At 36.6% G+C, this 27,084-nt stretch overlaps 1 protein-coding gene across 2 annotated transcripts in view; it reads right to left on the bottom strand.

Moving 5' to 3' along the window:
- Positions 1 to 27,084, bottom strand: part of LOC149425811 (protein amalgam-like) — a 331,117-nt gene that overhangs the window by 50,383 nt on the left and 253,650 nt on the right. The window contains exon 6 of one of the 2 annotated variants that reach the window (XM_089641737.1): positions 23,634 to 23,651. The exons of the other annotated variant lie outside the window; for it this stretch is intronic. Within the exon in view, the coding sequence (XP_089497863.1) occupies positions 23,634 to 23,651 (18 nt within the window). The remainder of the gene's footprint in view (positions 1 to 23,633; positions 23,652 to 27,084) is intronic. 2 annotated transcript variants of the gene reach the window in all.

The raw sequence follows: 27,084 nt of genomic DNA, 5'->3' as shown, positions 1-27,084 counted from the left end.
AATAAGGATATCACGTCCTGCGCGCTGACTTACGGCAGGTACCAAAGTACCGTCTAGTTTAACCATGTTCTTTGAATGAGTGGGTTTTTTTATAAAATTAACTATATTATTCGATTTTTTTCATTAATATACATTAAATGCATAAATAAAGCTCAATGATAATTTGCAATAAAATATTTGAATGAATACAAAAATGGCATTAAAATGGTACCCCTCATGGTACCCAAGGTTTTGTTTTGCATCTTTGCATGCCGAAGGTTAAACATAAATGTTTTGTGGCACCCACAGTTTTGGGTTATTTTTTTGTATTAAAAATAATGAAAATACATACATGAAAGACTTTTTAACGAAACAGAATTATTCACGTAATTTTTGAGGGACATCCTAATATTTAACTTTCGAAAGCACCAATATTATAGGTACTAAACGTTCCAAGTATTTTTAAAAGTAAATAAATTCAAAAGCGAACTTTCGAGTTTTTTTCTTCGAATTGAATATTGTTGTGATTAACAATCATATTTTATATGACAGCTTTTAATGATTTTCAATCAATAATGTCATAAAAAGTAATTGTAGTAAAATAGAGAGAAACTGACACTTAGGACGGGTTGTTTCGCAGAATTTAAGAAATTCATAATTTCAGAGATAATTTTCAAGTTCTGTGAAAGTTCTATTCAACTTTTGTTATTATATGACCATTCACAGAAATTAAAAATTAACTTTGAAATTATGATGAATTGTTCTAATGAGAGTGATTAATCATGAAAAACATTAGCGTCGAGTTAAAAAAAATATGATGCTTAATCATTGAATACAATATTAGCGATTCTCGAACAAAAATTTGAAACAGCCAAATGAAAAAAAGATACGAGGAATCTAGAGGAATTGAACCCTGGACTTACCGTTGTGCTGCTCTAGCATTTGAATAAGGGAGAGCATAAGCTGAAATTTGATTATTAACCACAACATCATATCCCTTATGCTTTTAAATATTTACCAATCTGTCAAAAAAGATTATTCTGTTTCAATTTTTCGTTTGAGAATCGCTATTTGTGCGATGACGCTAGAATTGCGTCACCGTAATTTGCACCGTAATTATCCTTTCTATGTTCCAGGAGACTTGTAATTCGAAATGGAGATTGCGTTACCCCAACTAACACACAAAGTCTTCTTCTTCCTAGCACTATCCCAACTCATTGCCTAGGTAGGCTGTTGGGGTCGGCTCTTCTCGTTCTCAGGTTATAGTTTCTTCGGTTCTGAGTGTCGCTTTCATCTAGGCCGTTTCTTTGTAGGATTTTGGAGCATTGGGTCATCCAGGAGTTCTTTGGTCTACCTCTGGATGACTGTCTTTGAAGCTCTATAGACATTGCCTGCTTCACTGTGTGGTCTGGTGGTCTCCGTCTTATGTGCCCATACCATCTTAACTGTCGTTCCTCTAGCTTACTGTTTATGTCAGTGACACCCAGGCTACCACGAATGCGTGAGCTTTTAATTTTATCTTTTAATGATACTCCTGCCGTCCATCTAAGCATTCGCATTTCTGCTGATTCGAGTTGCCTAGAGTAGGAGTTGTACATAGTCCAGCATTCGGAGCCATACATTATCGCGGGTCTAACAATAGTCTGGTATGTCTTTCCTTTAAGTTTTATTGGCATTTTCGTGTCGCACAAAATTCCTGTTACGGATCTAAATTTCATCCATCCCACTCCTATCCTATGGTTGACATCCGCTGCACATCCTCCGTCTCTGTGGATGAGTGAGCCCAGATACTTAAATGAGTCACAGTTGGCTAATGTTACTCCATCCAATTGCATCGAAGGAGTTACAGCATTTGGGTCTTCAAATGGTAAATACAAATATTCCGTCTTTTTCCTGCTAATTTTTAGTCCATTATCCTCCAGGATCTTTCTCCACCTTTCCAGGCTATTTTGTAGATCACAATAATTTTCTTCTATCAGTACTACATCATCTGCAAAAAGCATAGTCTTGAGAATACTGTTCATTTCTTGACTCGTTAGGTAATTCATGACCATTATGAATAGCAATGGGCTGAGGACAGATCCTTGGTGTACCCCCACTTTAATTGGAAATGTTGGTGACATCCCTGATGTGCATCTTACTTGTGTTTCTACGTCTGTATACATATCTTGTATGGAGAGCACATATCCTTCTGGTACGTTATGAGATCTCAATGCCGCCCATATCAGGCTTCGGGGTACCCTGTCAAATGCTTTTTCCAAGTCTATAAATACCATGTGTAAATCTTTTTTTGCATCTCGATATTTTTCAACTATGATTCTGACTGTTTGAATAGCATCTATTGTTGATTTCCCCGATACAAAGCCGCATTGATCGTCGTGTATTTTTACAATATTCCTAATTCGTGTGTTTATAATCCTCTCATATATTTTCATGGTGTGAGACATAAGCTTTATCCCTCTATAATTGTCGCACTTCCTAGAGTCTCCCTTATTTTTGTAAAATGGAAGAAGATAGCTTTTCCTAAAGCTTTCTGGCATTGGTTCTCCGGTCAGTAACACACAAAGTAGTAACTAACACACAAAGTAATCGTCAGATATCTGCACTTACCAGATCGGTGATTCTTTGTTTTGATATCCAGTGGGGTCCGCAGTTGATTAATCACAAGTTACCCCTTTTCACATCAACTCTACACACAATCGGCGAGCATGTGCTACGAATAATTAGATTTAAACGGCGGTTTTTCTCTCCGGTCTTTATTCACTGACGTTTAGCTTGTTACTAGCCGCACTTTTCCTCGGTGCATGCCTGTTTCATGTACAAAATCCAGGGCGGAGTTTAAATTCCTGCTTTGGTTGGTGGGAGCAGAACAAAGCTGATAATGCCAGAAAAACGACAAACGTCATAACGAAACACTAATATTGTCTGCATTGATTAAAAATTACAATTTGAGGTTTTACTCAGTTATTCCAAAGATAAAAATAAATTATCATACATTTCTTATTTTTGTGAGGTTTTCAAAACTTTTGCAAAAATACACCTTTGTGATAATTATTATTTCTCCGCGCTCGGTCACCTGTTTTATAAATGATGTTTATTTTGAATTACAAAATTATATTCGTTTTTCTTTTACACGATAATAATTGGAACATTTTTCCAAATGAATAACCGCTATTACTAGCAGAGGCGTCTCTAGGGTTCCAGAAGTGAGAGGTCAATAAAAAAAATTTATATGAAATGTTAATACATTTTGTTGATTTTATTTTATTTATTTATTTATTTATTTGTTAAGACATGCACAGTACAATAAGATACAGTTAGAAATTTTTTAGTTATTACATAGTTGTAGTACCTATTACGTATGTCCATAAAATGTCATTACGTAATTTCGCCTGAGATTGTTATAAAAGGAAGGAAGTGTGTGGATAGATAATAATAAATGAATTGAAAATAAGAATTATTATAAGCTCACGAATTGTAATTGACTGTTAATACATAGGAGTTTTGAAAAATGATGTGAAAATATTTTTGAAATTTGTCATGCTAAGAAATTTAATAAGTTAGTTTTGTATGTTAGAAAGGAATCATGAAAGATGTCTAAATGTAGTAATTTTTCGTAATGGGTGTATGTTGTGATTGCGCGAGTAATTACTGAGTTGTTTGCTGCATTGGTATTGTTGGCTTCAATATGAAATAGTGTAGTGTGCCTGGTACGCCTCGTTGGAACATTTAAACCAATGACGGATAGTAATTCGGGACTATCTATTTTATTATTTAGCAGATTATGTAGAAACAACAGGTCTGACAATGTGCGTCTTTTTTGTAAAGTTAACATATTATTTGTAGTATTGTTGTATTTCTTTAGTAAATGTTTCGAAAATTTATTCTGTATACTTTCTACTAAATCTATGTATACCTTATATTGAGGATTCCATATTGTGGAAGCATACTCCAGTGGACTTCTGACCAATGAACAAAACAAAATTTTCAGAGTCTTAGCACTTTTGAAAACTTTGCATATTCTTAATAAGAAACCTAGCATTCTGTAGGATTTAGAAATAATGTGTTCAATGTGCTTGTCCAAAATTAATTTGCTATCTAAGTAAACACCTAGATCTTTACACGTAGACATAGGTTGTAAAGGTTTGTTATTCAAGTTGTATGGATAGATGATTTTGTTTTTATTTCTAGTAAATGTAATCGAGTGACACTTATGGATAGATGGATAGATGATTTTGTTTTTATTTCTAGTAAATGTAATCGAGTGACACTAAGATATGTTTAAGGACAATAAATTTGATTCACAATATACGCACAAATTATCAAGATCGCTTTGCAATTCCATACAATCGGATAAACACTGTATAGCTTTATAAATTTTCATGTCATCCGCGTATAAAACAAAGTAACTATTTTTAAAGCATACGGAAATGTCATTTATATAAATATTAAATAAGAGTGGTCCAAGATGCGATCCCTGGGGCACACCTGAGATGATTTCCGTTAAGCAAGATGCAAAACCATTGACAACCGTGATTTGGTGCCGATTATTGACGTATGATGCGATCCATCTATAGAGGTCACCGTGAATTCCTAGACCTAATAACTTTTGTAAAAGAATATAATGATTAACACGGTCAAATGCTTTAGAATAATCCGTATAAATGGCATCTAACTGGCATCGCATATCCATTTGAGCATGAAGAAAATTTGTAAAAAATGCAAGATTTGAAGTTGTTGAGCGATTTTTCATGAAGCCGAGTTGATTATTTAAGAGTGAGGGTGAGATAGTAGAATATAATTGATCGTAAACAATTTTTTCCAATACTTTACTTAGTATCGGTAATTTGGATATAGGTCGATAGTTCGAGACATCATTTTTACTGCCATTTTTATATATTGGGGTAATCAGGGCTGTTTTCCATTTGTCGGGAAATGTTCCTTCGGATAGCGATAGTTTGAAAATAACAAAAATGGGGGGTGTCAATTGTTTACTACAATAATTTATGAAGATCCCTGGAAGTTGATCATCCCCTGGTCCCGTTTTGATATCAATGGACTTAAGGTATTTGAATGTGATGTCTTCATTGATCTCGATTGAGTGATGCTTTTGATGCTTTGTTAATATTATAAAAACGCAAATGTGTGTAATTATTTTGCAGGTTTTCAACTTTCTGAATCCGCTGGTATAAAATTGTTATATTTTAAATTATTTACATAAATAAAAAATTCAGGTATTTTTTTCCTTAAAAATACTCTTTCCTTGTAAAATGGTTTAAATCACTAACTGCAATCTCAGTCAAACGTTTATCAATTGAGTTAAAAAGTAAACAATGAAAGCAAAAGTACCTATAAGTTCATTTTATGGCACACAAAAATTATAACTTTTCATTTTAAAATATCGTTTTTAATCTTTATTTTTGTCTCCTGTAACAGAAACTAATTAAAAATTCACTTAAAAACTTTTGTCATGATTCAATAAATTGGCTACATTAAGATTAATGGATGGCTGTATCGATTGCCATTTTTAGTATCTCCCTCCAATACCTTGATAATCTTAGGTCACAGATTTTCTATTTCACCGCGGTCATGTCCGAAATCCCCTTTAAAATATTTTTTTTATGATACTAAGCATACGTCAGACATGAAAGTGTTGACCCCCTTTGTCTGCATGGTAAAGAGAAAGAAAGGATACAGTTTGGGGACAAAATTTTAGTGACCCATATGCAATAGCTTTCCAATTGGACGCTAGATGGCACTGGAACCCTTTATTACTATACGAATCGACACGAATATTTTGTGCTAAATTAATAATCGGGTAGTTTGATAAATCCATTTTTTTTAAATTTAATAATATTGCCGTATATTTTGGGAGGTCATTGACCAAATGACCTCCATAGAAGAGCCGCCACTGGGTAGTAGGCATGTACCTAACGTTCCTGCGATGTTATTCCAACACTTGCGTTACGACTCTCAGAAGGTAGTCTATGATTACACTAGGTAATTTTTGACCTTTTTTTTAAATTTCTGCTTCGTTTTAAAAAAAATTTAGGATTTTTTCTAACATTATCATGAACACCCTCCAAATTTTCGCGATATGAACGTGAAGCACAGTGAATAAATCAGGTCAGTTGCTGAGTATGCATATGTTTCATGTTCTTACTCAGGAGTCGTGAGTTCGATTCTTTGGCTGGCTCCTTCTTTGCCCAAGCAAAATCTTCATGATGTATAGATAGGGGAACTATATCGCCACTCGGTCGGGCAGCGTTGTGGGGTGTTTTAAGGTAGGGGCTGTATAGAGGGATTAATTTAAGCTGGTCTTGAAGAGGCCCAGATTAAATGGATGAGGTATAAAAGGTGCCGGTAGCTCGTTCCATATGCGAGCCGACTTACGCAAAAATAACCTGTTCTCATGAAGCCGATATCAACAACTGTGAACGGGTATTTCGCTCTTGTCCACCAGTGAACGTACGCAAAAACACGTCTTTATTTGAAACTATAATATTATATTTTTCACATCTCCTTATTTAGTTACTTTTCATAAAACTTTTGTATGAACAACACCAGATACGTTCTAATAATTCTGTACTCAATACACATGATTATCCCAAACAATTTCCCATAACCCGAGTTATGGCTGTTCATCAGTACGCAAAACAGTATCGTACAATTTTCTTCCTCTAATTACTCCCACTGTCTTGATACTGATTTACTTGGCGCCTAGCGACAAGGAATTTGTAATTCAGGCAATGTTCCATGCTTGGAGTCAACACATGAATTATTCTGTACAGAACTACTGAACAATAGGAATAATTATAATTTAATTGTAAAAAATACTATTATTAACCTAACGTTTTCCGCTGGGGTAGGCAGATAGGATGAATCACCAAACAACTCGGCCTTGGCACACACTCCTTGCTTCATTTATATTTATACGTACCATTCTCTTCTTCTGACTATTCAATTATTTGGTTTAATTGAATATGCCATAATATCTTCCTTCAACTTTTCATATTTGAGTCAAAATATGTTCTCCTTACACTAATTTCTTCGTTAATTTATTTTATGTGCCCAAACCACCTATGCGTCCCGTTCTTAATTTTAGTCATCAGTCTTGCATTCTTTGCAAATCTCCGCAAATCTCACGGGATCATGCGTGGTTTAACCACACATAAGCATCAGGGATCTCATTTCTACAGCATGCAATCTATTTTTTCCTTCAAATAAATCCTTCCTCTGCCAGTTTTATGCTTCACTATCATACGTCAGGGTAGATACTAGCACTCCATTACGGACTGTTTGTTTCGCTTCTTTGGACATGTTTTGCTAGTGCCAACAGCGTTTCAGATCTTCATCTTCATCTTCATCTTCATTACTGGAGTTTCCCGCATTTACCCTTCTTTTCAGTTTCAGACTTTCGCCTAAGTGATGAGAGAACGTATCGGATATCTACCCACCAGAGTGTTGATTGATTTATTATTTCAATTATCACTTGTCTGGAACAAGACACACTCTAGTGTATTGGATGTTTGCTCAGATGTTATTTTCAAGGATAAAATAAAACATTATTGCTAATACCACAAGCAAAGTGTTTAATTTCCATTAATTTAAAATAACTTTTTGAAAATTATTTGATTTTAAGAATACCTGCTTTTTTCACTCACGTTATGTTTACTTATTTAATTGCTATCAATAAACTACAAATCTTCTTTATTTTATGAGCACAAATAATAGTCGTAGGGTGTGTTAGAGGGGGACATCAAGGTCTGTGGGCCAGTCTATAGGCTTCGTGAACCTCATCAATCCCACCGGGGAATGAATGTAACGAACATTCGTTAGCACATGTTCGGTGGTCTGCACTGCACCGCATTCACACATCGCCGACTCTTTAAGTCCCTAACTAGGCATCATGTAAGCACGACGCATATGGGAACACCTTATCCCATTGATGGAGGACCAGAGTTTACGATGCACTGTGAACCCAGGCTGTCTCTGGTCGTGGGTCGTGTACGAGATGGATATTTCCCATACGTTGGCCGATTGCCTAACAATTTTTCACACATCTTCTGGAGAGAGAGATAACCGGAGAAATCTCTCTCTTTCCATGCAGAAGGGTTTTCGAAACTTTAGTTAACATTCAAGGTGAGAGACGACATCATGGTGCAAGATATGGATATATGTACTGTGATGGACTCGCCCTGGGATAAATTTTTATTTGAAGTTTAATTATGGTGGGAAAGAAATTTTCAGTTGGTCTCACGACATAGGAGATTACCAGATGTTGGACAACTGATTTTAAAACAAGTGTTTAGATTTATTAGGGTAGAGAAAAAAAAAAAGGAACATGCACTGTATCGGCAGAGACCTCCGTGATGGTGGTTGATAATAGTAAGCCGAGCTAAAATGCTGGTGGGCCAACACGCCACTGGACTGGGGGTAGTCAAGTTTCATCCTTTGAACGAAGAATTAGACATTCTACTGGAGAAGTAACAATTTATTGGTTTTGAAACGATTTAAAATTAATGTGACAGGTTCTAGGGCCATAATTGATGTGTTCCTTTAGTGCACTTCTGTCTTTTGAAAACAAAAAGCATTCAGAATTCAAAAGAACATAAATTAGAAATCGCATATGGTGATTTGGGGGGTTGGTTTGGGGAGGGGGAGTCTGGATTTGAAAGCGCGGGGAGACGGTCAAGACAGTTAGCGTTGAAGGTCGGAAGAAGCAAGTCGATAGTCGTGGTTAAGGAGCGCGGGCGGGTAGTCAGTTTTGATAGTCTGGATTTGAAGGCGCGGGGAGACGGTCGGGACAGTCAGCGTTGAAGGTCGGAAGAAGCAAGTCGATAGTCGTGATTAAGGAGCGCGGGCGGATAGACAGTCAGCGTTGAAGGTCGGAAGAAGCAAGTCGATAGTCGTGGTTAAGGAGCGCGGGCGAATAGACAGTCAGCGTTGAAGATCGGAAGGAGGAAGTCGATAGTCGTGATTAAGGAGCGCGGGCGGATAGACAGTCAGCGTTGAAGGTCGGAAGAAGCAAGTCGATAGTCGTGGTTAAGGAGCGCGGGCGAATAGACAGTCAGCGTTGAAGATCGGAAGGAGGAAGTCGATAGTCGTGATTAAGGAGCGCGGGCGGATAGACAGTCAGCGTTGAAGGTCGGAAGAAGCAAGTCGATAGTCGTGGTTAAGGAGCGCGGGCGAATAGACAGTCAGCGTTGAAGATCGGAAGGAGGAAGTCGATAGTCGTGATTAAGGAGCGCGGGCGGATAGACAGTCAGCGTTGAAGGTCGGAAGAAGCAAGTCGATAGTCGTGGTTAAGGAGCGCGGGCGAATAGACAGTCAGCGTTGAAGATCGGAAGGAGGAAGTCGATAGTCGTGATTAAGGAGCGCGGGCGGATAGACAGTTAGCGTTGAAGAACGGAAGAAGGAAGTCGATAGTCGGTGGTTAGGAAAAGCGGTTCAAGATAGTCAGTTTAAAAGCGTTGGGAGACGAAAATAAAGTCAAGGGGGTCAGAGTTTCAAGGTCTGGGAGACGGTCAGGAATAATCAGGATCGGTCAGCGTTTTAAGATAGTCGAGTTAGTAAAAACTAAGAAGCGCGTCAACAAGAATTAATCGTCGGGACGCGAACACGGCTAAAATCATTTAGTGTAGAAGGTGCGGTTTTCTAACAGCATGAGTTTTTCTGCATGTGACTGTGTTTGTTTTTTATAATTATTTGGATTGTTGACACTAAGATGTATCGGTAAGTCTATTATAATCTAATTATTAACACTTATTTCCTTAATGTAAACCAAATAATCCAATTGTATTTTGAAGTAAGGGTATTCAACATGAGCACTATAGGTACCTGTTAGCAAGGGAGGCCATAAATCACCTAATGCGTTGAAGTGACCGGGTCTTGGCGATTACAAAAGGACTAAGAGCGGTTACCCTGAAGCCGCTTAAGATCATTCGACAATAGACATTGTTTATGAGTTAGACAATTTTTTTTCTGCATTTTAAAATGATTTAAAAATTCTCCAGTAATAATATTTAACGATTAAGTTATACGGAATGCATAAGATATATTTAATTAAATATAACTTTATCGACCATCACTCTCACTTAGCCATGTACAGCGAGTGCACCATTACTTCAAATATTAGAGCCACGTGCGTATACCTACGTACCACTAATATCTACTTCCAAGTCCGTTTTACGAACTTAGTGAAGGCTGCGGTCTATTGTAGTTATCACAGGGGTTTCTCTGTTAGCATATAATTTTAATTCATTCAAGTTCGGGATAACGCAGCGGGTTGAAGCTAGCCGCCGGGAGAATTCACCTGTCTGGCATTCCTATTCTGTCAAGCGAGATTTTAATTTTTCATAGGTTTGACGGGGACGAAGTATACGAATTTTCCGTAGGCTGTCCTATCTTACCAAAGCGACAAAAGCGAAGGGAACGAAATTTGTAATTTGGCTTGCCTAATAGGGACTCTTGTGTTAGCAAAGTCGATAACCCTGGATACCGATATAACGTCTATTTTAGTATAGCAGCGCCGGCTTTCTCCCCTGCTATTGGTGTGGTTGAGTTATTCCCGTAAAAAGCACCGGTTTCTGTCGAAGGTGTTGGCGGACCAGCCTTAGATAGTCACCCGGAATAGACCTCTGTTTCGAGTATTTTCAGCTGGTGAGAGGACGCTATCACTGAGTTCAGATCGAAGGGAACGAAAATTGCTAGTGGGCTTTCCTACTTGAGTTAGCTGGTAGACGAAGGAACAAAGCGGATAAGGGCTATGCTATTCTTGGCTGGCGTGTGAGGAGGATTTTCTCGCTGACAGAACGAAGGGATCGTGACGAATATGAAGTTGTTTCGGCGCTTTCTGACATCCTTCCTGTCAAATTCAATAAGTACTTACCCCACTATAGGAGGAGAAGTCATCCAGAATTAGGTTGGAAATTGACTCCGACTGAAACCGTTTGAGCTGACGGAGATCGGATGATTTCAGATTCACGACCTGATGATTCCAGTATCCCTGATCCTTAGCGCCGGAAGTCGAGGATATCAATTTCTACCATTCTCTGATATTTGAAGCGAACGGAGGGTAACAAACGATAGAGCGAATGACCATGACTTTGAAGTGGGGTAAAATCTCCCGTCTAGGAAACATTCGTTATGTCGGATGGACGCCCCGTTCAAATTAAATATTGACATGACTATTTTGAGTGTGGACGAAAGACTTGAAGTATGTTCTGTATTGTACATATGATAAATATGTGTCATTACCTCTACTGGAACGGGAAGCTGTATAGACTGGAGCCAGGAGCTATTTGGAGTAGCGTGACTGCAGAGGCGAAGTCGAACAAACTGAAGCTGAATTCATCATTATCTTTACGAGCGTAAACCAGAGGGGTGTTCACGGGACTCCCGAACTCCTGACGTTGCTGATGCAAACCACTTCAGTATATGTTTATGTTTGAGGTTAGTAGAGTGGACTCCTAATTTTCGGCATGCTGGCGAAGCTCAACTCATCATCGATTTGGGGGAGGTTGACGCGACCTAAACCTCGCGCTACCCACGTGACCCATATGGTTCCTGACACCAGGCTATCATGCCACCGGACCAGAGCAGCTCCTTGTACCTAACGGTATAAGATGAATCTTCATCATTCATCATCAACATCAACATCAACAGTTACCACCAAGGACCCACATTCCACCTTCATCACCCTCCGGCAGGAGGCAAAACATGTCATTATTTCATCTGTCGCTGAGCGATATTCAATTCATTTCTGGAGGTGTTGGGATTGGACCATCAACTTGGCTGCTCTCGAGCTGGTCACGTTGATGGGTGGGATTTGGACGGAGACCAATCGAAAGCAACACATGTTTTGTCTCTAGCTATTCCCGAAAATACCTACTCATAGAAATAACTCACAAAACTAACAATCCATAGTCAAATCATTAACTTAGAATCTTGTGCATCTTGAATTGAATTGTCTATAGTGAATTTTATGTACTTAATTTGTAATTAATTGTCTCATTATATTAGCACATTATCAACTGCAGCAACCGGAAACGTTTGGGCGAGCAAACAAGGTAGGAAAAGGTAGTTAAAATCAGGGTAGTCGGTCATTGTCTTATTTTCAAACCATACAGAATGTAACACGCCTCATCTAAAAAGAACCAAAGTTACCACAACCAATTAACAGGATCCTTCAATGAATTAATCCCTGTCGAAACAAAAAAATTGACACAACGTGACATATTAATTCGTTAAGATTGAAGGGTTGATAAACCGCGAGAAGAGCCAAAACAAACGTGACGAAAACATTAATCCGTTAACGAGAATAAGGGGGGACGGGAAAACATTACAGTGATGCCGTTGGACCAGGAGGTGGGGTATTAAAATGTTTTACATTCTGTTTGGTTCAAGACAATGGAAAAAATATATTAAAAGCCAGGGCTAACAGTTCAGTGTTATAAATACAAAACTGCGGAAGGTAGTGAATTTCTACAATAATAGTTGAGCTATACGTGAATTTATCAGTAGGGTAAAAATCAGTTTATTTAAATTCCAAATAAAAATATACGAACGAAATTTTATGATGTTATCCAACCTCCGATAGGACACAGTGAGTAAAGGTATTACATTGTGGAGGGAGAAAATAGTCCCTTCAGTAGTAGACCTAACACCAGCGCATTAGTTTATTTGCTTTAAATGCTAAATATCCGTAATAAAAATATCCGTGAATTTATCAGTCGGGAATAAATTAGATTATTTAAATTTTAAATAAAATTGTAAAACAAAATTTTGTATTGTCATCCAACCTCCGATAAGACATAGTTATTAAAGGTATTACATTGTGGAGGGAGAAAATAGTTTCTTCAAGTAGTAGACACAAGCCCAGTTCATTCTAGAGGCTGATGTCCAACCTCCGATAAGGACTGAATTAACAGATAAAACCTTTTTTTATGTTTCCTTATTCATTGAAATTATTTATTAAATGCATTTAGTATTTTTTCGACCACCATGCTAGGCACATACCCGTGTTACTTTGGGGGTAGAAAACCAGGGACAACAAAAAAAAATCACTTATGATAACAGTTTTTTTTTGAAGTTCAACTTTGAAGGGAGAGTGCAATTTAAACAAAACATTTTAAAGTCAATAATACGTACGGTGAGAAAGTTAAGGCGGTTGTAAAATCTAAACAAAGATGTATTGTACTACTAGACCGGAGCCTCTTCCCGGGGGGGACAAAACCAAATAATAGCTTATTACGTCACTTATTATGAACTTGACCATTTATAAGTGGGTCGACGGAACAGATTTATATTATCTTGAAATGTTAGAAAAAATTCAGTGAACAATAAAAGTTGCGTATTATGAATAAAGGGTTCGTGAAAAAAAAAAATATGTATACATATAAACATATTTATACCTAGGGTTTCCCTGATACTTTTCAGACTCCCCATCGAATCAACATTAATTACCTCGGTAGTGTCATCAACATTACTAAACCTTTCCCTGTCCCGATTTTCGACCAACGATTAAACTTCATAATTGGAGAATTAGATAGTTTCGCTGTAATAATATCACACAAATATTAGCAAGCAGAAATGGTTTTTTTTTCCTGCGCTATCGCGTGGACGAAGACGCCAGCGTGAACTGAGCGGATCAGCGCGGCATACTGAAAGCTTCACTCTTTCGCGGTTTTATGCAATGAAAAAGGGAATGACAGACAGGGTGAGAAGGCATGAGTGACTCTGGGATGAAAAGAGCGTAATTCGCTGTTGGAGGCGTCTAGCTGAAGGTGACCTGCGAGGTTCCTGCAAGGTTATGTGGAAGAGATGTTCGCGCGATATTCCGTAGGAATAAACCCGTTAAAGTTCTATCAAATACTCCAATGGCGTCGACCTGGAACCTGATGTAAGCCAACGCAATCTTGGCTTAATTACAACAGATTCTAAGAGGTGAAGTGTAGGTCTGACAGCACGTGGAAGGAGGGCTTCATCAGACGAAACTTACATGACACATTTTCGCGTAAGCATCGTGATATGGGATGCAATTACTTTCCCCATTTAGAGACAGTAAAGTAGGTTCACAGAAGTGAATACGCTGGAACAGTATCTGGAAGTGTTGGGAAGTCTCAATTCGTTTTCCTTCAGGCGTGGTGGGTTCTGGTAGGTCACGGTACCTTTGAGAAGTGGGTCGCCAGCTATTAGAGTATAGCCTAAGACACGCTGAGGTCAATGTTTGAGTTCTGATCACCATTCACCGTTATTGTTTGGCTAATGTAAGACAGCGTAGTTTGAAAGAGATTTCATTTGTATAGTTTACCCCTTTTCCCTTCCCCTCCCCCTCCACACTTCTTTTTCCTATAATACGACATAGTTGTTCAACAAAACTCTTATCAAAATATTAGTAGCTACTACAATATTAGGTTCCTTGAGTTAGCTTTTCACGAAAACGGCGCTATATAAATTATTCAATAATAATAATTATTATTATCAGGCATCCTGTAAGGAGGAATAGGAAATAAGGCACACGGTTTTACGAGAAATAATTTATCAATTAAATTGGTAAAGAGATTATCCACTCAAATTAGACGGAACTGAATTACCGCAAAACATATAGGTACACTAATAGATTGTTCATATAGAAGGAGTCCTATTCACATGAATTAAAAAAAATCTAAACAAATTACCCAACGCTTAAAAATGCGAAATAACTCTCAAGATCTCGGTTACTGTATGCTCAGTCATAAAACAATTAACAACGGCAGGAACACACAAAAAGTTAACAAAAGGGCCCCATAACGGACCTACCAGAGGTTTAACTGATAGCGTGCGGCCAAGAAAAAAAAAAAAAAATAAGAACGTCAAGTGAGACAGGGGCGGATTGGGAAATCTTTCGTAGAAAAAAAGATAAATATATATAAAAAAATAAATAAAATAAAAAGTAAAAGGGATTAGGAATTTTAACAATTTTAGCAACAAGAACAGGGTAGTGGGGAGCAAGTGAAACCTAGGAAGGTTTGGAAAAAAAAAAAAGTATTATTGGCGAGTTCAAACGTGTTCTGCTGCTAAGTTGATGGAACAATAATAGCTGACAATAGCTTATCTCCGTATCTACTCCCACTATCATTTTTCCAGAAGGGAGCTGTGATGGACTCGCCCTGGGATAAATTTTTATTTGAAGTTTAATTATGGTGGGAAAGAAATTTTCAGTTGGTCTCACGACATAGGAGATTACCAGATGTTGGACAACTGATTTTAAAACAAGTGTTTAGATTTATTAGGGTAGAGAAAAAAAAAAAGGAACATGCACTGTATCGGCAGAGACCTCCGTGATGGTGGTTGATAATAGTAAGCCGAGCTAAAATGCTGGTGGGCCAACACGCCACTGGACTGGGGGTAGTCAAGTTTCATCCTTTGAACGAAGAATTAGACATTCTACTGGAGAAGTAACAATTTATTGGTTTTGAAACGATTTAAAATTAATGTGACAGGTTCTAGGGCCATAATTGATGTGTTCCTTTAGTGCACTTCTGTCTTTTGAAAACAAAAAGCATTCAGAATTCAAAAGAACATAAATTAGAAATCGCATATGGTGATTTGGGGGGTTGGTTTGGGGAGGGGGAGTCTGGATTTGAAAGCGCGGGGAGACGGTCAAGACAGTTAGCGTTGAAGGTCGGAAGAAGCAAGTCGATAGTCGTGGTTAAGGAGCGCGGGCGGGTAGTCAGTTTTGATAGTCTGGATTTGAAGGCGCGGGGAGACGGTCGGGACAGTCAGCGTTGAAGGTCGGAAGAAGCAAGTCGATAGTCGTGATTAAGGAGCGCGGGCGGATAGACAGTCAGCGTTGAAGGTCGGAAGAAGCAAGTCGATAGTCGTGGTTAAGGAGCGCGGGCGAATAGACAGTCAGCGTTGAAGATCGGAAGGAGGAAGTCGATAGTCGTGATTAAGGAGCGCGGGCGGATAGACAGTCAGCGTTGAAGGTCGGAAGAAGCAAGTCGATAGTCGTGGTTAAGGAGCGCGGGCGAATAGACAGTCAGCGTTGAAGATCGGAAGGAGGAAGTCGATAGTCGTGATTAAGGAGCGCGGGCGGATAGACAGTCAGCGTTGAAGGTCGGAAGAAGCAAGTCGATAGTCGTGGTTAAGGAGCGCGGGCGAATAGACAGTCAGCGTTGAAGATCGGAAGGAGGAAGTCGATAGTCGTGATTAAGGAGCGCGGGCGGATAGACAGTCAGCGTTGAAGGTCGGAAGAAGCAAGTCGATAGTCGTGGTTAAGGAGCGCGGGCGAATAGACAGTCAGCGTTGAAGATCGGAAGGAGGAAGTCGATAGTCGTGATTAAGGAGCGCGGGCGGATAGACAGTTAGCGTTGAAGAACGGAAGAAGGAAGTCGATAGTCGGTGGTTAGGAAAAGCGGTTCAAGATAGTCAGTTTAAAAGCGTTGGGAGACGAAAATAAAGTCAAGGGGGTCAGAGTTTCAAGGTCTGGGAGACGGTCAGGAATAATCAGGATCGGTCAGCGTTTTAAGATAGTCGAGTTAGTAAAAACTAAGAAGCGCGTCAACAAGAATTAATCGTCGGGACGCGAACACGGCTAAAATCATTTAGTGTAGAAGGTGCGGTTTTCTAACAGCATGAGTTTTTCTGCATGTGACTGTGTTTGTTTTTTATAATTATTTGGATTGTTGACACTAAGATGTATCGGTAAGTCTATTATAATCTAATTATTAACACTTATTTCCTTAATGTAAACCAAATAATCCAATTGTATTTTGAAGTAAGGGTATTCAACATGAGCACTATAGGTACCTGTTAGCAAGGGAGGCCATAAATCACCTAATGCGTTGAAGTGACCGGGTCTTGGCGATTACAAAAGGACTAAGAGCGGTTACCCTGAAGCCGCTTAAGATCATTCGACAATAGACATTGTTTATGAGTTAGACAATTTTTTTTCTGCATTTTAAAATGATTTAAAAATTCTCCAGTAATAATATTTAACGATTAAGTTATACGGAATGCATAAGATATATTTAATTAAATATAACTTTATCGACCATCACTCTCACTTAGCCATGTACAGCGAGTGCACCATTACTTCAAATATTAGAGCCACGTGCGTATACCTACGTACCACTAATATCTACTTCCAAGTCCGTTTTACGAACTTAGTGAAGGCTGCGGTCTATTGTAGTTATCACAGGGGTTTCTCTGTTAGCATATAATTTTAATTCATTCAAGTTCGGGATAACGCAGCGGGTTGAAGCTAGCCGCCGGGAGAATTCACCTGTCTGGCATTCCTATTCTGTCAAGCGAGATTTTAATTTTTCATAGGTTTGACGGGGACGAAGTATACGAATTTTCCGTAGGCTGTCCTATCTTACCAAAGCGACAAAAGCGAAGGGAACGAAATTTGTAATTTGGCTTGCCTAATAGGGACTCTTGTGTTAGCAAAGTCGATAACCCTGGATACCGATATAACGTCTATTTTAGTATAGCAGCGCCGGCTTTCTCCCCTGCTATTGGTGTGGTTGAGTTATTCCCGTAAAAAGCACCGGTTTCTGTCGAAGGTGTTGGCGGACCAGCCTTAGATAGTCACCCGGAATAGACCTCTGTTTCGAGTATTTTCAGCTGGTGAGAGGACGCTATCACTGAGTTCAGATCGAAGGGAACGAAAATTGCTAGTGGGCTTTCCTACTTGAGTTAGCTGGTAGACGAAGGAACAAAGCGGATAAGGGCTATGCTATTCTTGGCTGGCGTGTGAGGAGGATTTTCTCGCTGACAGAACGAAGGGATCGTGACGAATATGAAGTTGTTTCGGCGCTTTCTGACATCCTTCCTGTCAAATTCAATAAGTACTTACCCCACTATAGGAGGAGAAGTCATCCAGAATTAGGTTGGAAATTGACTCCGACTGAAACCGTTTGAGCTGACGGAGATCGGATGATTTCAGATTCACGACCTGATGATTCCAGTATCCCTGATCCTTAGCGCCGGAAGTCGAGGATATCAATTTCTACCATTCTCTGATATTTGAAGCGAACGGAGGGTAACAAACGATAGAGCGAATGACCATGACTTTGAAGTGGGGTAAAATCTCCCGTCTAGGAAACATTCGTTATGTCGGATGGACGCCCCGTTCAAATTAAATATTGACATGACTATTTTGAGTGTGGACGAAAGACTTGAAGTATGTTCTGTATTGTACATATGATAAATATGTGTCATTACCTCTACTGGAACGGGAAGCTGTATAGACTGGAGCCAGGAGCTATTTGGAGTAGCGTGACTGCAGAGGCGAAGTCGAACAAACTGAAGCTGAATTCATCATTATCTTTACGAGCGTAAACCAGAGGGGTGTTCACGGGACTCCCGAACTCCTGACGTTGCTGATGCAAACCACTTCAGTATATGTTTATGTTTGAGGTTAGTAGAGTGGACTCCTAATTTTCGGCATGCTGGCGAAGCTCAACTCATCATCGATTTGGGGGAGGTTGACGCGACCTAAACCTCGCGCTACCCACGTGACCCATATGGTTCCTGACACCAGGCTATCATGCCACCGGACCAGAGCAGCTCCTTGTACCTAACGGTATAAGATGAATCTTCATCATTCATCATCAACATCAACATCAACAGTTACCACCAAGGACCCACATTCCACCTTCATCACCCTCCGGCAGGAGGCAAAACATGTCATTATTTCATCTGTCGCTGAGCGATATTCAATTCATTTCTGGAGGTGTTGGGATTGGACCATCAACTTGGCTGCTCTCGAGCTGGTCACGTTGATGGGTGGGATTTGGACGGAGACCAATCGAAAGCAACACATGTTTTGTCTCTAGCTATTCCCGAAAATACCTACTCATAGAAATAACTCACAAAACTAACAATCCATAGTCAAATCATTAACTTAGAATCTTGTGCATCTTGAATTGAATTGTCTATAGTGAATTTTATGTACTTAATTTGTAATTAATTGTCTCATTATATTAGCACATTATCAACTGCAGCAACCGGAAACGTTTGGGCGAGCAAACAAGGTAGGAAAAGGTAGTTAAAATCAGGGTAGTCGGTCATTGTCTTATTTTCAAACCATACAGAATGTAACACGCCTCATCTAAAAAGAACCAAAGTTACCACAACCAATTAACAGGATCCTTCAATGAATTAATCCCTGTCGAAACAAAAAAATTGACACAACGTGACATATTAATTCGTTAAGATTGAAGGGTTGATAAACCGCGAGAAGATGCAAATCAAACGAGCAAAATATTAATCCGTTAGTAAGAAAATAGGGGGGACGGGGAAAACATTACAGTACATGTATTGTTAGTTTTAATAAAATTGTACCATAATTGGACTTACCTGTCTGTCGTACAATAAAAAAAAATAAAAAAAAGATTATATTGAATCATTTAGTTTTATCGAAAATATAGACCATAATTGTCTAAAAAATATATAAAATGAACAAATCTGTCAGACCGAAGATTGGTATCTTATGTCATTTAAGTTACCCGTAAAATCATTCCTCCTCATGTACCCTTAAAAACTGAAAATAACCTGCAAATCCTGATACAGGAGAAATATCTTGGGCTGTGCATTGATAAACACTTAACATTTAAAGAGTATTTTCAAGATAAAATCATCCCCTTAATTAGCGTATTTAGCCGGTTATCATATCTGTTACCAATTAAAATTAAAAAAAGGTATATTATGTAAAGGAAGCTTCGTACATTCAAATTTAAAATACTTGATTGAAATCTGGGGAAATGCATATGAAACATACATAAATGAACTACAGGTAACACAAAACAAAGAAATCAAAAAGCTATTTCACTTCAAACCCAGAACATACACAAAAAGTTATATATGGAAACAAAACTGTTAACATTAGAAGTTTAATAATATAATACATGTCTACTTATATACAAAATAAATAATGAACTCATACATACAAATATAGAATTCATTAAAACGTACACACACTTTTCACGGCAACACGATAACATACATTTAAACACCATACACACATATGGCAAGCTGTCAAAACATATAATTGCCTTCCAGAGAACATTAAAAAGTAAAAAAGGGCAGATACATTTAAAAAAAAAAATTGTTTATTTTTATGCTCAGTCAGAAAAACACTGAAAGTGAATAAGGTTTTTATACTATGTATTTGTGTGTAATGTTGATTTAAAAAAATATATTTATTTTAGTTATTTCTAGGTAAATAAGTGAAAATGTAGTTTTCACTTGAATAAAAAAAAACTTTAACTTTATATGTTTTTAAATTCGTTAATTCCCTTATTGACAGCCCTGCATTATTGTTTATTTAATTTCATGTTCCTAATAGTCACATGTACTAAAAATATCCTTCACTGCAACGATTATGTCAAACCAAATTTGTTTATAAACTCCTTTTTACCACGCATGCACAACTTAGATAACCAATTTGCAGAGGTAGCAGATATTTTTAACGGCACCGAAAGAACTTACAAAGAAGCATTTCACATATTTTTTGAAAATAGTTACTAGGAAACATTTGTTTCCCATAGCCTAATTGTAAATTTTAGTGGTAAAATGTATTCGTCATATTAGTATGTTTACACTATATAATTGTTTTGTAATCCTTTTTTGGTTTATTTTTCTGTATTTCTGGTTTGTAAAAACATGTTTTTTCTGTATGTAAAGGTATTTGTAGTGCAAAGAAATAGATAAATATTTTTTGTGGCAATAATATCACTTTTAACAGCAAAAGTTTCTAAAGTATTAACAAATGAATAATTGTTGCAAATATTTTTTTTATACGGTCCCATAACCATTCAACCTTTATCTTGTTGTGAATTTAGAGGTAGAAATACCTAGTTTACATCAGACGCACCAGGAATAATCAACGGTAACTCAATAAAGCATTTGTTATTGTAAATTCCAATGTTGGGGTCACCACACATGTAGCGGTTACAGCCACCGCTGCTGCGAAGGGCCCATTGTTGGGAATACCGCAAGGTGCGGTTTCAGGACCTGGCTTATCAATAATTGATGCTCGGGAATTTAACTTAATCTTGGGAACTTTATCCACAGCTTTCTTAGTCTGCCTTCTTAAGGATACGAAGGTTCTTCAACGTCAAACATTCCAGTCATCCATCCAACAGGTTACTGACTCAATTCAGTGATTAAACACTAAGGTTTATTCAATATGTTCCCAATTATTTTACATTGTTTCAGAGAAACTTGCAATAATACAATTCTTGGAGTATTTACTCTATCGAGAAACAATTAATAACTACACATGGAATGCACCTGCACTGCGACAAGTAATAAAACAGGCAGCTATTTCAGCAACCAATTTATTGGTTTGTTAGTTGAAGTCTTAAAATATGCTTATTTGACAAGTCTTAAAACATATTTGATATCTTTATAGGGGACTGTAGGGAGGGATTTATTAACGCGTGTCTTCAATAGGCCCGGATTATATGGAGGAGAAAAAACATATCTCGGTAACTCGGTGCACAAAACGAGTAGAATAAGCGGCCCGTTCTCATTAAACCAACATAAACTGTGAACGGGTGCTCCACTAGTGTACGTCGAGTTTTACGCACGTGCGCCGGTGCACCGGGGATTAACGCTGCTAGCTCCATAAAACAGGCTCCATTATAATACCTGTAGATCAGACTCAGCATGCCCATATTGCGTCTGTGCATTACAGATGGCAATCGGTGTGTTCACAAAAACAACACAAAAACAGTAAAAAGATAATTGGAATATATGTGGACCCTAGGTATGTGAGATCTACATTAGTGAGATTTACCTACATTACAAAAATATACTCTGAACTATTTTTCAAAGTACTAAATTAAAAATAAATATAAAAATTTTTGCAGAGAATATGTGCAACCATACATTGGAGTCTAATTGCCAGAAATAAACCATGCAATTACACTCACTGTGCGCATACATGATACACTAATGAGGACGTCACAGATAAGAAATGTACAAATACACAATCTGTGAAAAAATCCATCCTAAATTTAAACATACTTAATTGATAAACGACGCTACCCACTCAGTATATTTGGCCATTTATGAAGTAAGAGCAGAGTGTGAAGTATAAACGGGTGTTCTAAACTAGCTGGAAAAACTTTTGAATCTCTCGATACTATCGGTGTGTAGAAATAAATTTAAACCTGTTCTCTAATTTTTTTTGCCTATCTTCGTAAATACAGGTATTATATTATTTTTGAGATCTGGTGAATACTAACAATGAAATAAGTACTTTCTATAGTTAAATAGAATAACTAAATCAACATAATATTGCAAGGAAATTTGAGTGAATTTTTATCATCATTTTTCTTTGTGAAAATTTGACTGTGCTCTTATATTCTTAAATTGTACTAAACAAAAGGCCAGGTGCTGGTTTTGACAGGTAGTTTAGAAAGGATAATCGGGAGAAAAGGAGCGAGGTTAAAGAAAGGTTAGAGTTTGGTTGAAGTGTACAGAAATGTTAAAAGGCCTGAAATGTTAAAGAAAAAAATAATTTAAATAAATTATGTTATTCCAACCTGACCTAAACTAACCTACCTTGTACCGCATATATGCAATGATACCTTTAAAAGGCGGTTGATTTTGGTTAGGTTAGAAATATGAGAGAAGATGTAGGTATTTATGCAAGGGAAGAAAATATTGTGTTTTTCAAATGTGACAACCGCACGAGAGGCCCTATTGCTCCTAACTGTAGGAAGCCATTGAGACTATGGCATCCCCAATTGAGGGATGTGGTGAGGCTGAAGGTAGTAGGGAGTGAAATGGGAAGAGGAAATTAGGGAAGTACCTGGCTATTCGAATCGTCGCCAAACACGGCAAATGCCATTTCAAGCAACACTTCAATTGTGAGTGGTGGTGTTACACCAGGGCGATACTGACAGTATCTTCGACTATAGAATGTGTTGCAAATATTCTATAACCAAAATAGTGAACTATGATGAATTGATAATGAAGCAACACAAATTAATAACAAAGTTTACTTAAATTTATTCGGACATCGTTAAGACAAAGTCTTCTGATTTTTAATTCTCTTCGTCTACGTTTGATAGTTAGTAAGTAATGCATACAAGAAAATAGCAGGCATCTTGAATCAATATTAATTTAAATAATCTTTGTGAAAACTTGTGACACAAAAACACGTTTGAAACAATGACATGTTTTATGTACTTAATCTGTCGACAATATAAATAATTATATACATAATTAAATACATATACAATTCATTCCGGATGACGAAATAGGTACCCATAACTAATCATATCTATTTTGTAATTATCAGATTAGTTTGAGTAATCAAACCTATCGACACAATCAGGCGAACGCGGAAAATAAAAATTACTGGTGCCATTTTTTTTTGTTGTTCTCCTTTCAAATAAATAAACATAAAAAACGGGTCAGCGTAATGGATTTAAATTCCCTGAATAATTTTAATTCTGCCATCTGATTGCACAGTAATATAATTGTTAAATTTTCACTGCCGTTAGTGAAATATAACAATTTTCTTCTTGATTTGCTAAATGCATTAGATTTAATACGGAAAAAGTACAATTAACAAACATATCATGAAACGAAAATATACAATCGATAAATAATAACGAATGCAAGGTGCATTAAAGTTCATATTTTACCTCAAGACCCAAAGGTCGCTTCGGATTAACATGAAAAAAATCATATGAATTAGATAAGAGCCTATGAACATAAATATTTTTTTATACAATTATACATTTCAAAAGTATTCAGATAGCACATTATATTTTATTAAAGAAAAATATAACATTACATTTTATAAAAGGATTAACCATTGAAAGGTTTGAATAAAGATTAGGAAAATTATAATATTGCTGGAACATAAAATCATTACGCAAACATTTAAAACATATTATTTATTAGAGTTAAAAGTTTTACGTCAAATACACGTTTGCTCTAAACTCAAATAGTGTTAGATTAACATAATATATAATGTAGATATATTTTATTAATTATTCCGTCGTAAAGTGAAATACAAAATTACGTGGCTTTTCAAAAGGAATATACAGAGTGTCCCAGAAAATAAGGTCAAGCCAGAGGTAGAGCACCGTTAGAGCTACTCAAATCACCCCCACGTGTGTTTGTTGATTTTTGATTTTTCGTTGTTAGACACCCTGTATAGTGAAAACTAAATGTGTTTTAAAATGATGGTGAACACGAATGAGTGAAAATAAAGATTCTTGAAACACTATGTTGTATCAAAATCATCGGAGACAAGCAGGTATCACATAACATATATGTATATTTTTGTCTTTGCTACATGAGGTATCATTTATTTATTCATATTTGGGAAATTAAAAGTTGAATTTCATAACTTTTTCATATTATACCTACAAGAAATTATAGATTTCATCCTTCTGTGAATCCTTAATTAACAAAACAGTTAATATTAAAATAAACCTTATAAAAAGACAGGATATACACTCAAGACAGAATATACATACCCAACATAAGTTTCTGAAGTATATAAACTATAAATTGCATATTCCTGTAGAAAACATTGATTTTAACTAATTACTAGATAAATTGTCCCTATTAAAACTTTCAGAAAGAAGAAAAAACACAGATTTAATAGTACTACATAAAATACTTCATTACAAAATTGACTGTCCTGAGTTACTCCAATTAATCAGCATCCACATACCCAAAAGATCTTGCCGAAATTTACTACTCTTTTATTTTTACAATACCAGGACACTGTCTTATCAAAATTCCCCGATTCCAAGACTTCACAGTCTCGCAAATAAATACTCTGGTCTGGGAGATATATTTCATCTTAAAAATAATCAATATAAATATTGTTTATTTCAATTCTTTTATATATCGAGACACAAATAGATATCTATAATTTCCGCAATATATATATATTTTTTTATTATTTTGAATATCTATTTATGTGAGACTTCTTATCATTTTTACTAATGTATCTTATTTTATTGTATGCTTTTGTTGTAACATTTAATATTTTTTTCTTTTTTCGTTGTATTATGTTTCCTTTATTGTTTTAATTTTGTAGAATTTATAATAACTGTGATACTCTACTATTAATCTTTGAAGTGTGTAAAAGCCCATTAGGGCGTGTAATAATAATAAATAATAATATAACAAACTAAATTCGTAGCACAAACAACATCAGATAAGTTATTCATGATATGTCAGAAAAAAAGTCTTTTATGGCCTTTTTATATTTATTTAGAAAAAAACCACATTCGATACCATGTTATTGTAATTATTACGTAGTCTTTTCAAGCATTGATCTACTTTATCTTGACAGAAGAGCGTGTAGAGCGCACAAGTATAGTATATTGAATATCATTTAGCGACACCGGGTATTGAATATTATTGTTAAATAACTATTCATCACGCCATTTCCCCGCAAGGGTAGGCAGAGAAGATGAACTTGGTCCAAACCTCACATCAGCCAAGCATTCTTTGCGGATTTCCACGTTTCTTACACGATGCACGATATTACGTGGTTTTACCACACATGCAGCATTCAGCGTATAAGTGTATGTTAACTAATTTATTTATACGGGAATAATGGATGTTTATGACTGTATGTGATGCCTTTGCATCTGTATTGGCAATCATTGGCGCAATCAGTTGGTTTTATAGTAAATAATAGAGATAAGAGTAAAATGAATTATGCAGTTATTAGACAATCATATTTTATTTTATCTCTGCACGTGATTTAATTGATGGCTCCGGACAAAATTGCAGTGTATTCAATGCCAATAATAATACATAAATACAGATATACTTACTAGGTTTTAACACATAAAAATTAAATTGATGTAAATTTTGGAGTTAAAGAACCTCTTTTGTGGAAATCTGCTTTTCCGAACCGTAACGACGATTGATTTGATTTATGGTAGGAAAATATTATTTTTTCTCCTTTTTTAGGCACTCCTGTCTATTATTTGACTTCCAAAATTCATTAAAATGAAATACGTCATTAACCCATAGGTGCACACACATGCACAGGAAAGCGCTAACTAAATACCTATTATATTTGCGTTACTATAATTTCAAATAAAGTATACATAACATAAAAATTTAAGAATTTTATCTTTGTCATAAGAATTTCTCATTTTCACAAGTAAATTTAATTCTGCTCGAAATGGCATATCTGATAGATTAATGAAACGGAAATAAATTTGATGAGAAACGGAATTTCAAAATTTGAGGAGTTGCAAGAACTTTCCCTTTAAATTCTTAATGTTGGTACGTACCATCATGTTTCGCGTTCAAAGAAGAACATAAATTATTTAATAAAGTTTAAGCGTTAAAAATAATGGAAGTATCAGGCATAAATTAATACGTAATACGGCCGTCCTTAAATATGTTATGAAAAACTTAAATCATAATTGGAAAAATGTGAAGCCAGTAATGAAGTCTTGTATCGTTTTCTCAGTTGAGTGGATAGATACTTCATAGTTCTATAATCTACGACAGCAATAAAGTAGCGAGCTAAAAACAGTTCATTGACCTGGATATTTCACAAAACAAAAAATATAGTGCAAATTTAATCACCAAGCCCATCGTTCTCGAGGGATAGGATTTCTTCTCTGTTGCTAAAATTACTATTCCCTGCTGTACATAATAAAGGAGATCATTTTAAAATCCAAAGCACTCTGATATTTTGAAGTACACTTTAAACAAAATATTATCTCATAATCGGTAAAATACATGGATAGTGGGATCTTCGCGTATGTTTCTGAAAAATAAAGTTTTTAGTGAGCAAGCACGCATGGCGCAAAATTAAAATGTATTTATTTTTAAACCCGCAGAAGCAACAATGAACATGAATATTTTGTAAAGTTCCTATAGAAACATGTACTTTGGATTATTTTTTCATTTACCTTGGGATTCTCCTTGTCGTGTACTTGTCTCAGCGTTAAGCCTCATTTCCTTTACTGCTCGACTCGCAAAGAAACGTGTCTATCTGAACAATATGGTGAGTCAAGAAGATTACAGAGTTCGCTTCAGAGATGCGAGAACTTTACTTGTCAATCAACCTGAAATATTTAGTTGAGAATGGTTTTATTTCCA

The sequence above is a fragment of the Hesperophylax consimilis genome, chromosome 2 (assembly GCF_061612785.1).
Source record: "Hesperophylax consimilis isolate HC1 chromosome 2, BYU_Hcon_1.0, whole genome shotgun sequence".
Classification (NCBI taxonomy): Eukaryota; Metazoa; Arthropoda; class Insecta; order Trichoptera; family Limnephilidae; genus Hesperophylax; species Hesperophylax consimilis.
The sequence above is the reverse complement of the archived record's forward strand: the minus strand, read 5'-3'. Positions and strand labels throughout refer to the sequence as shown.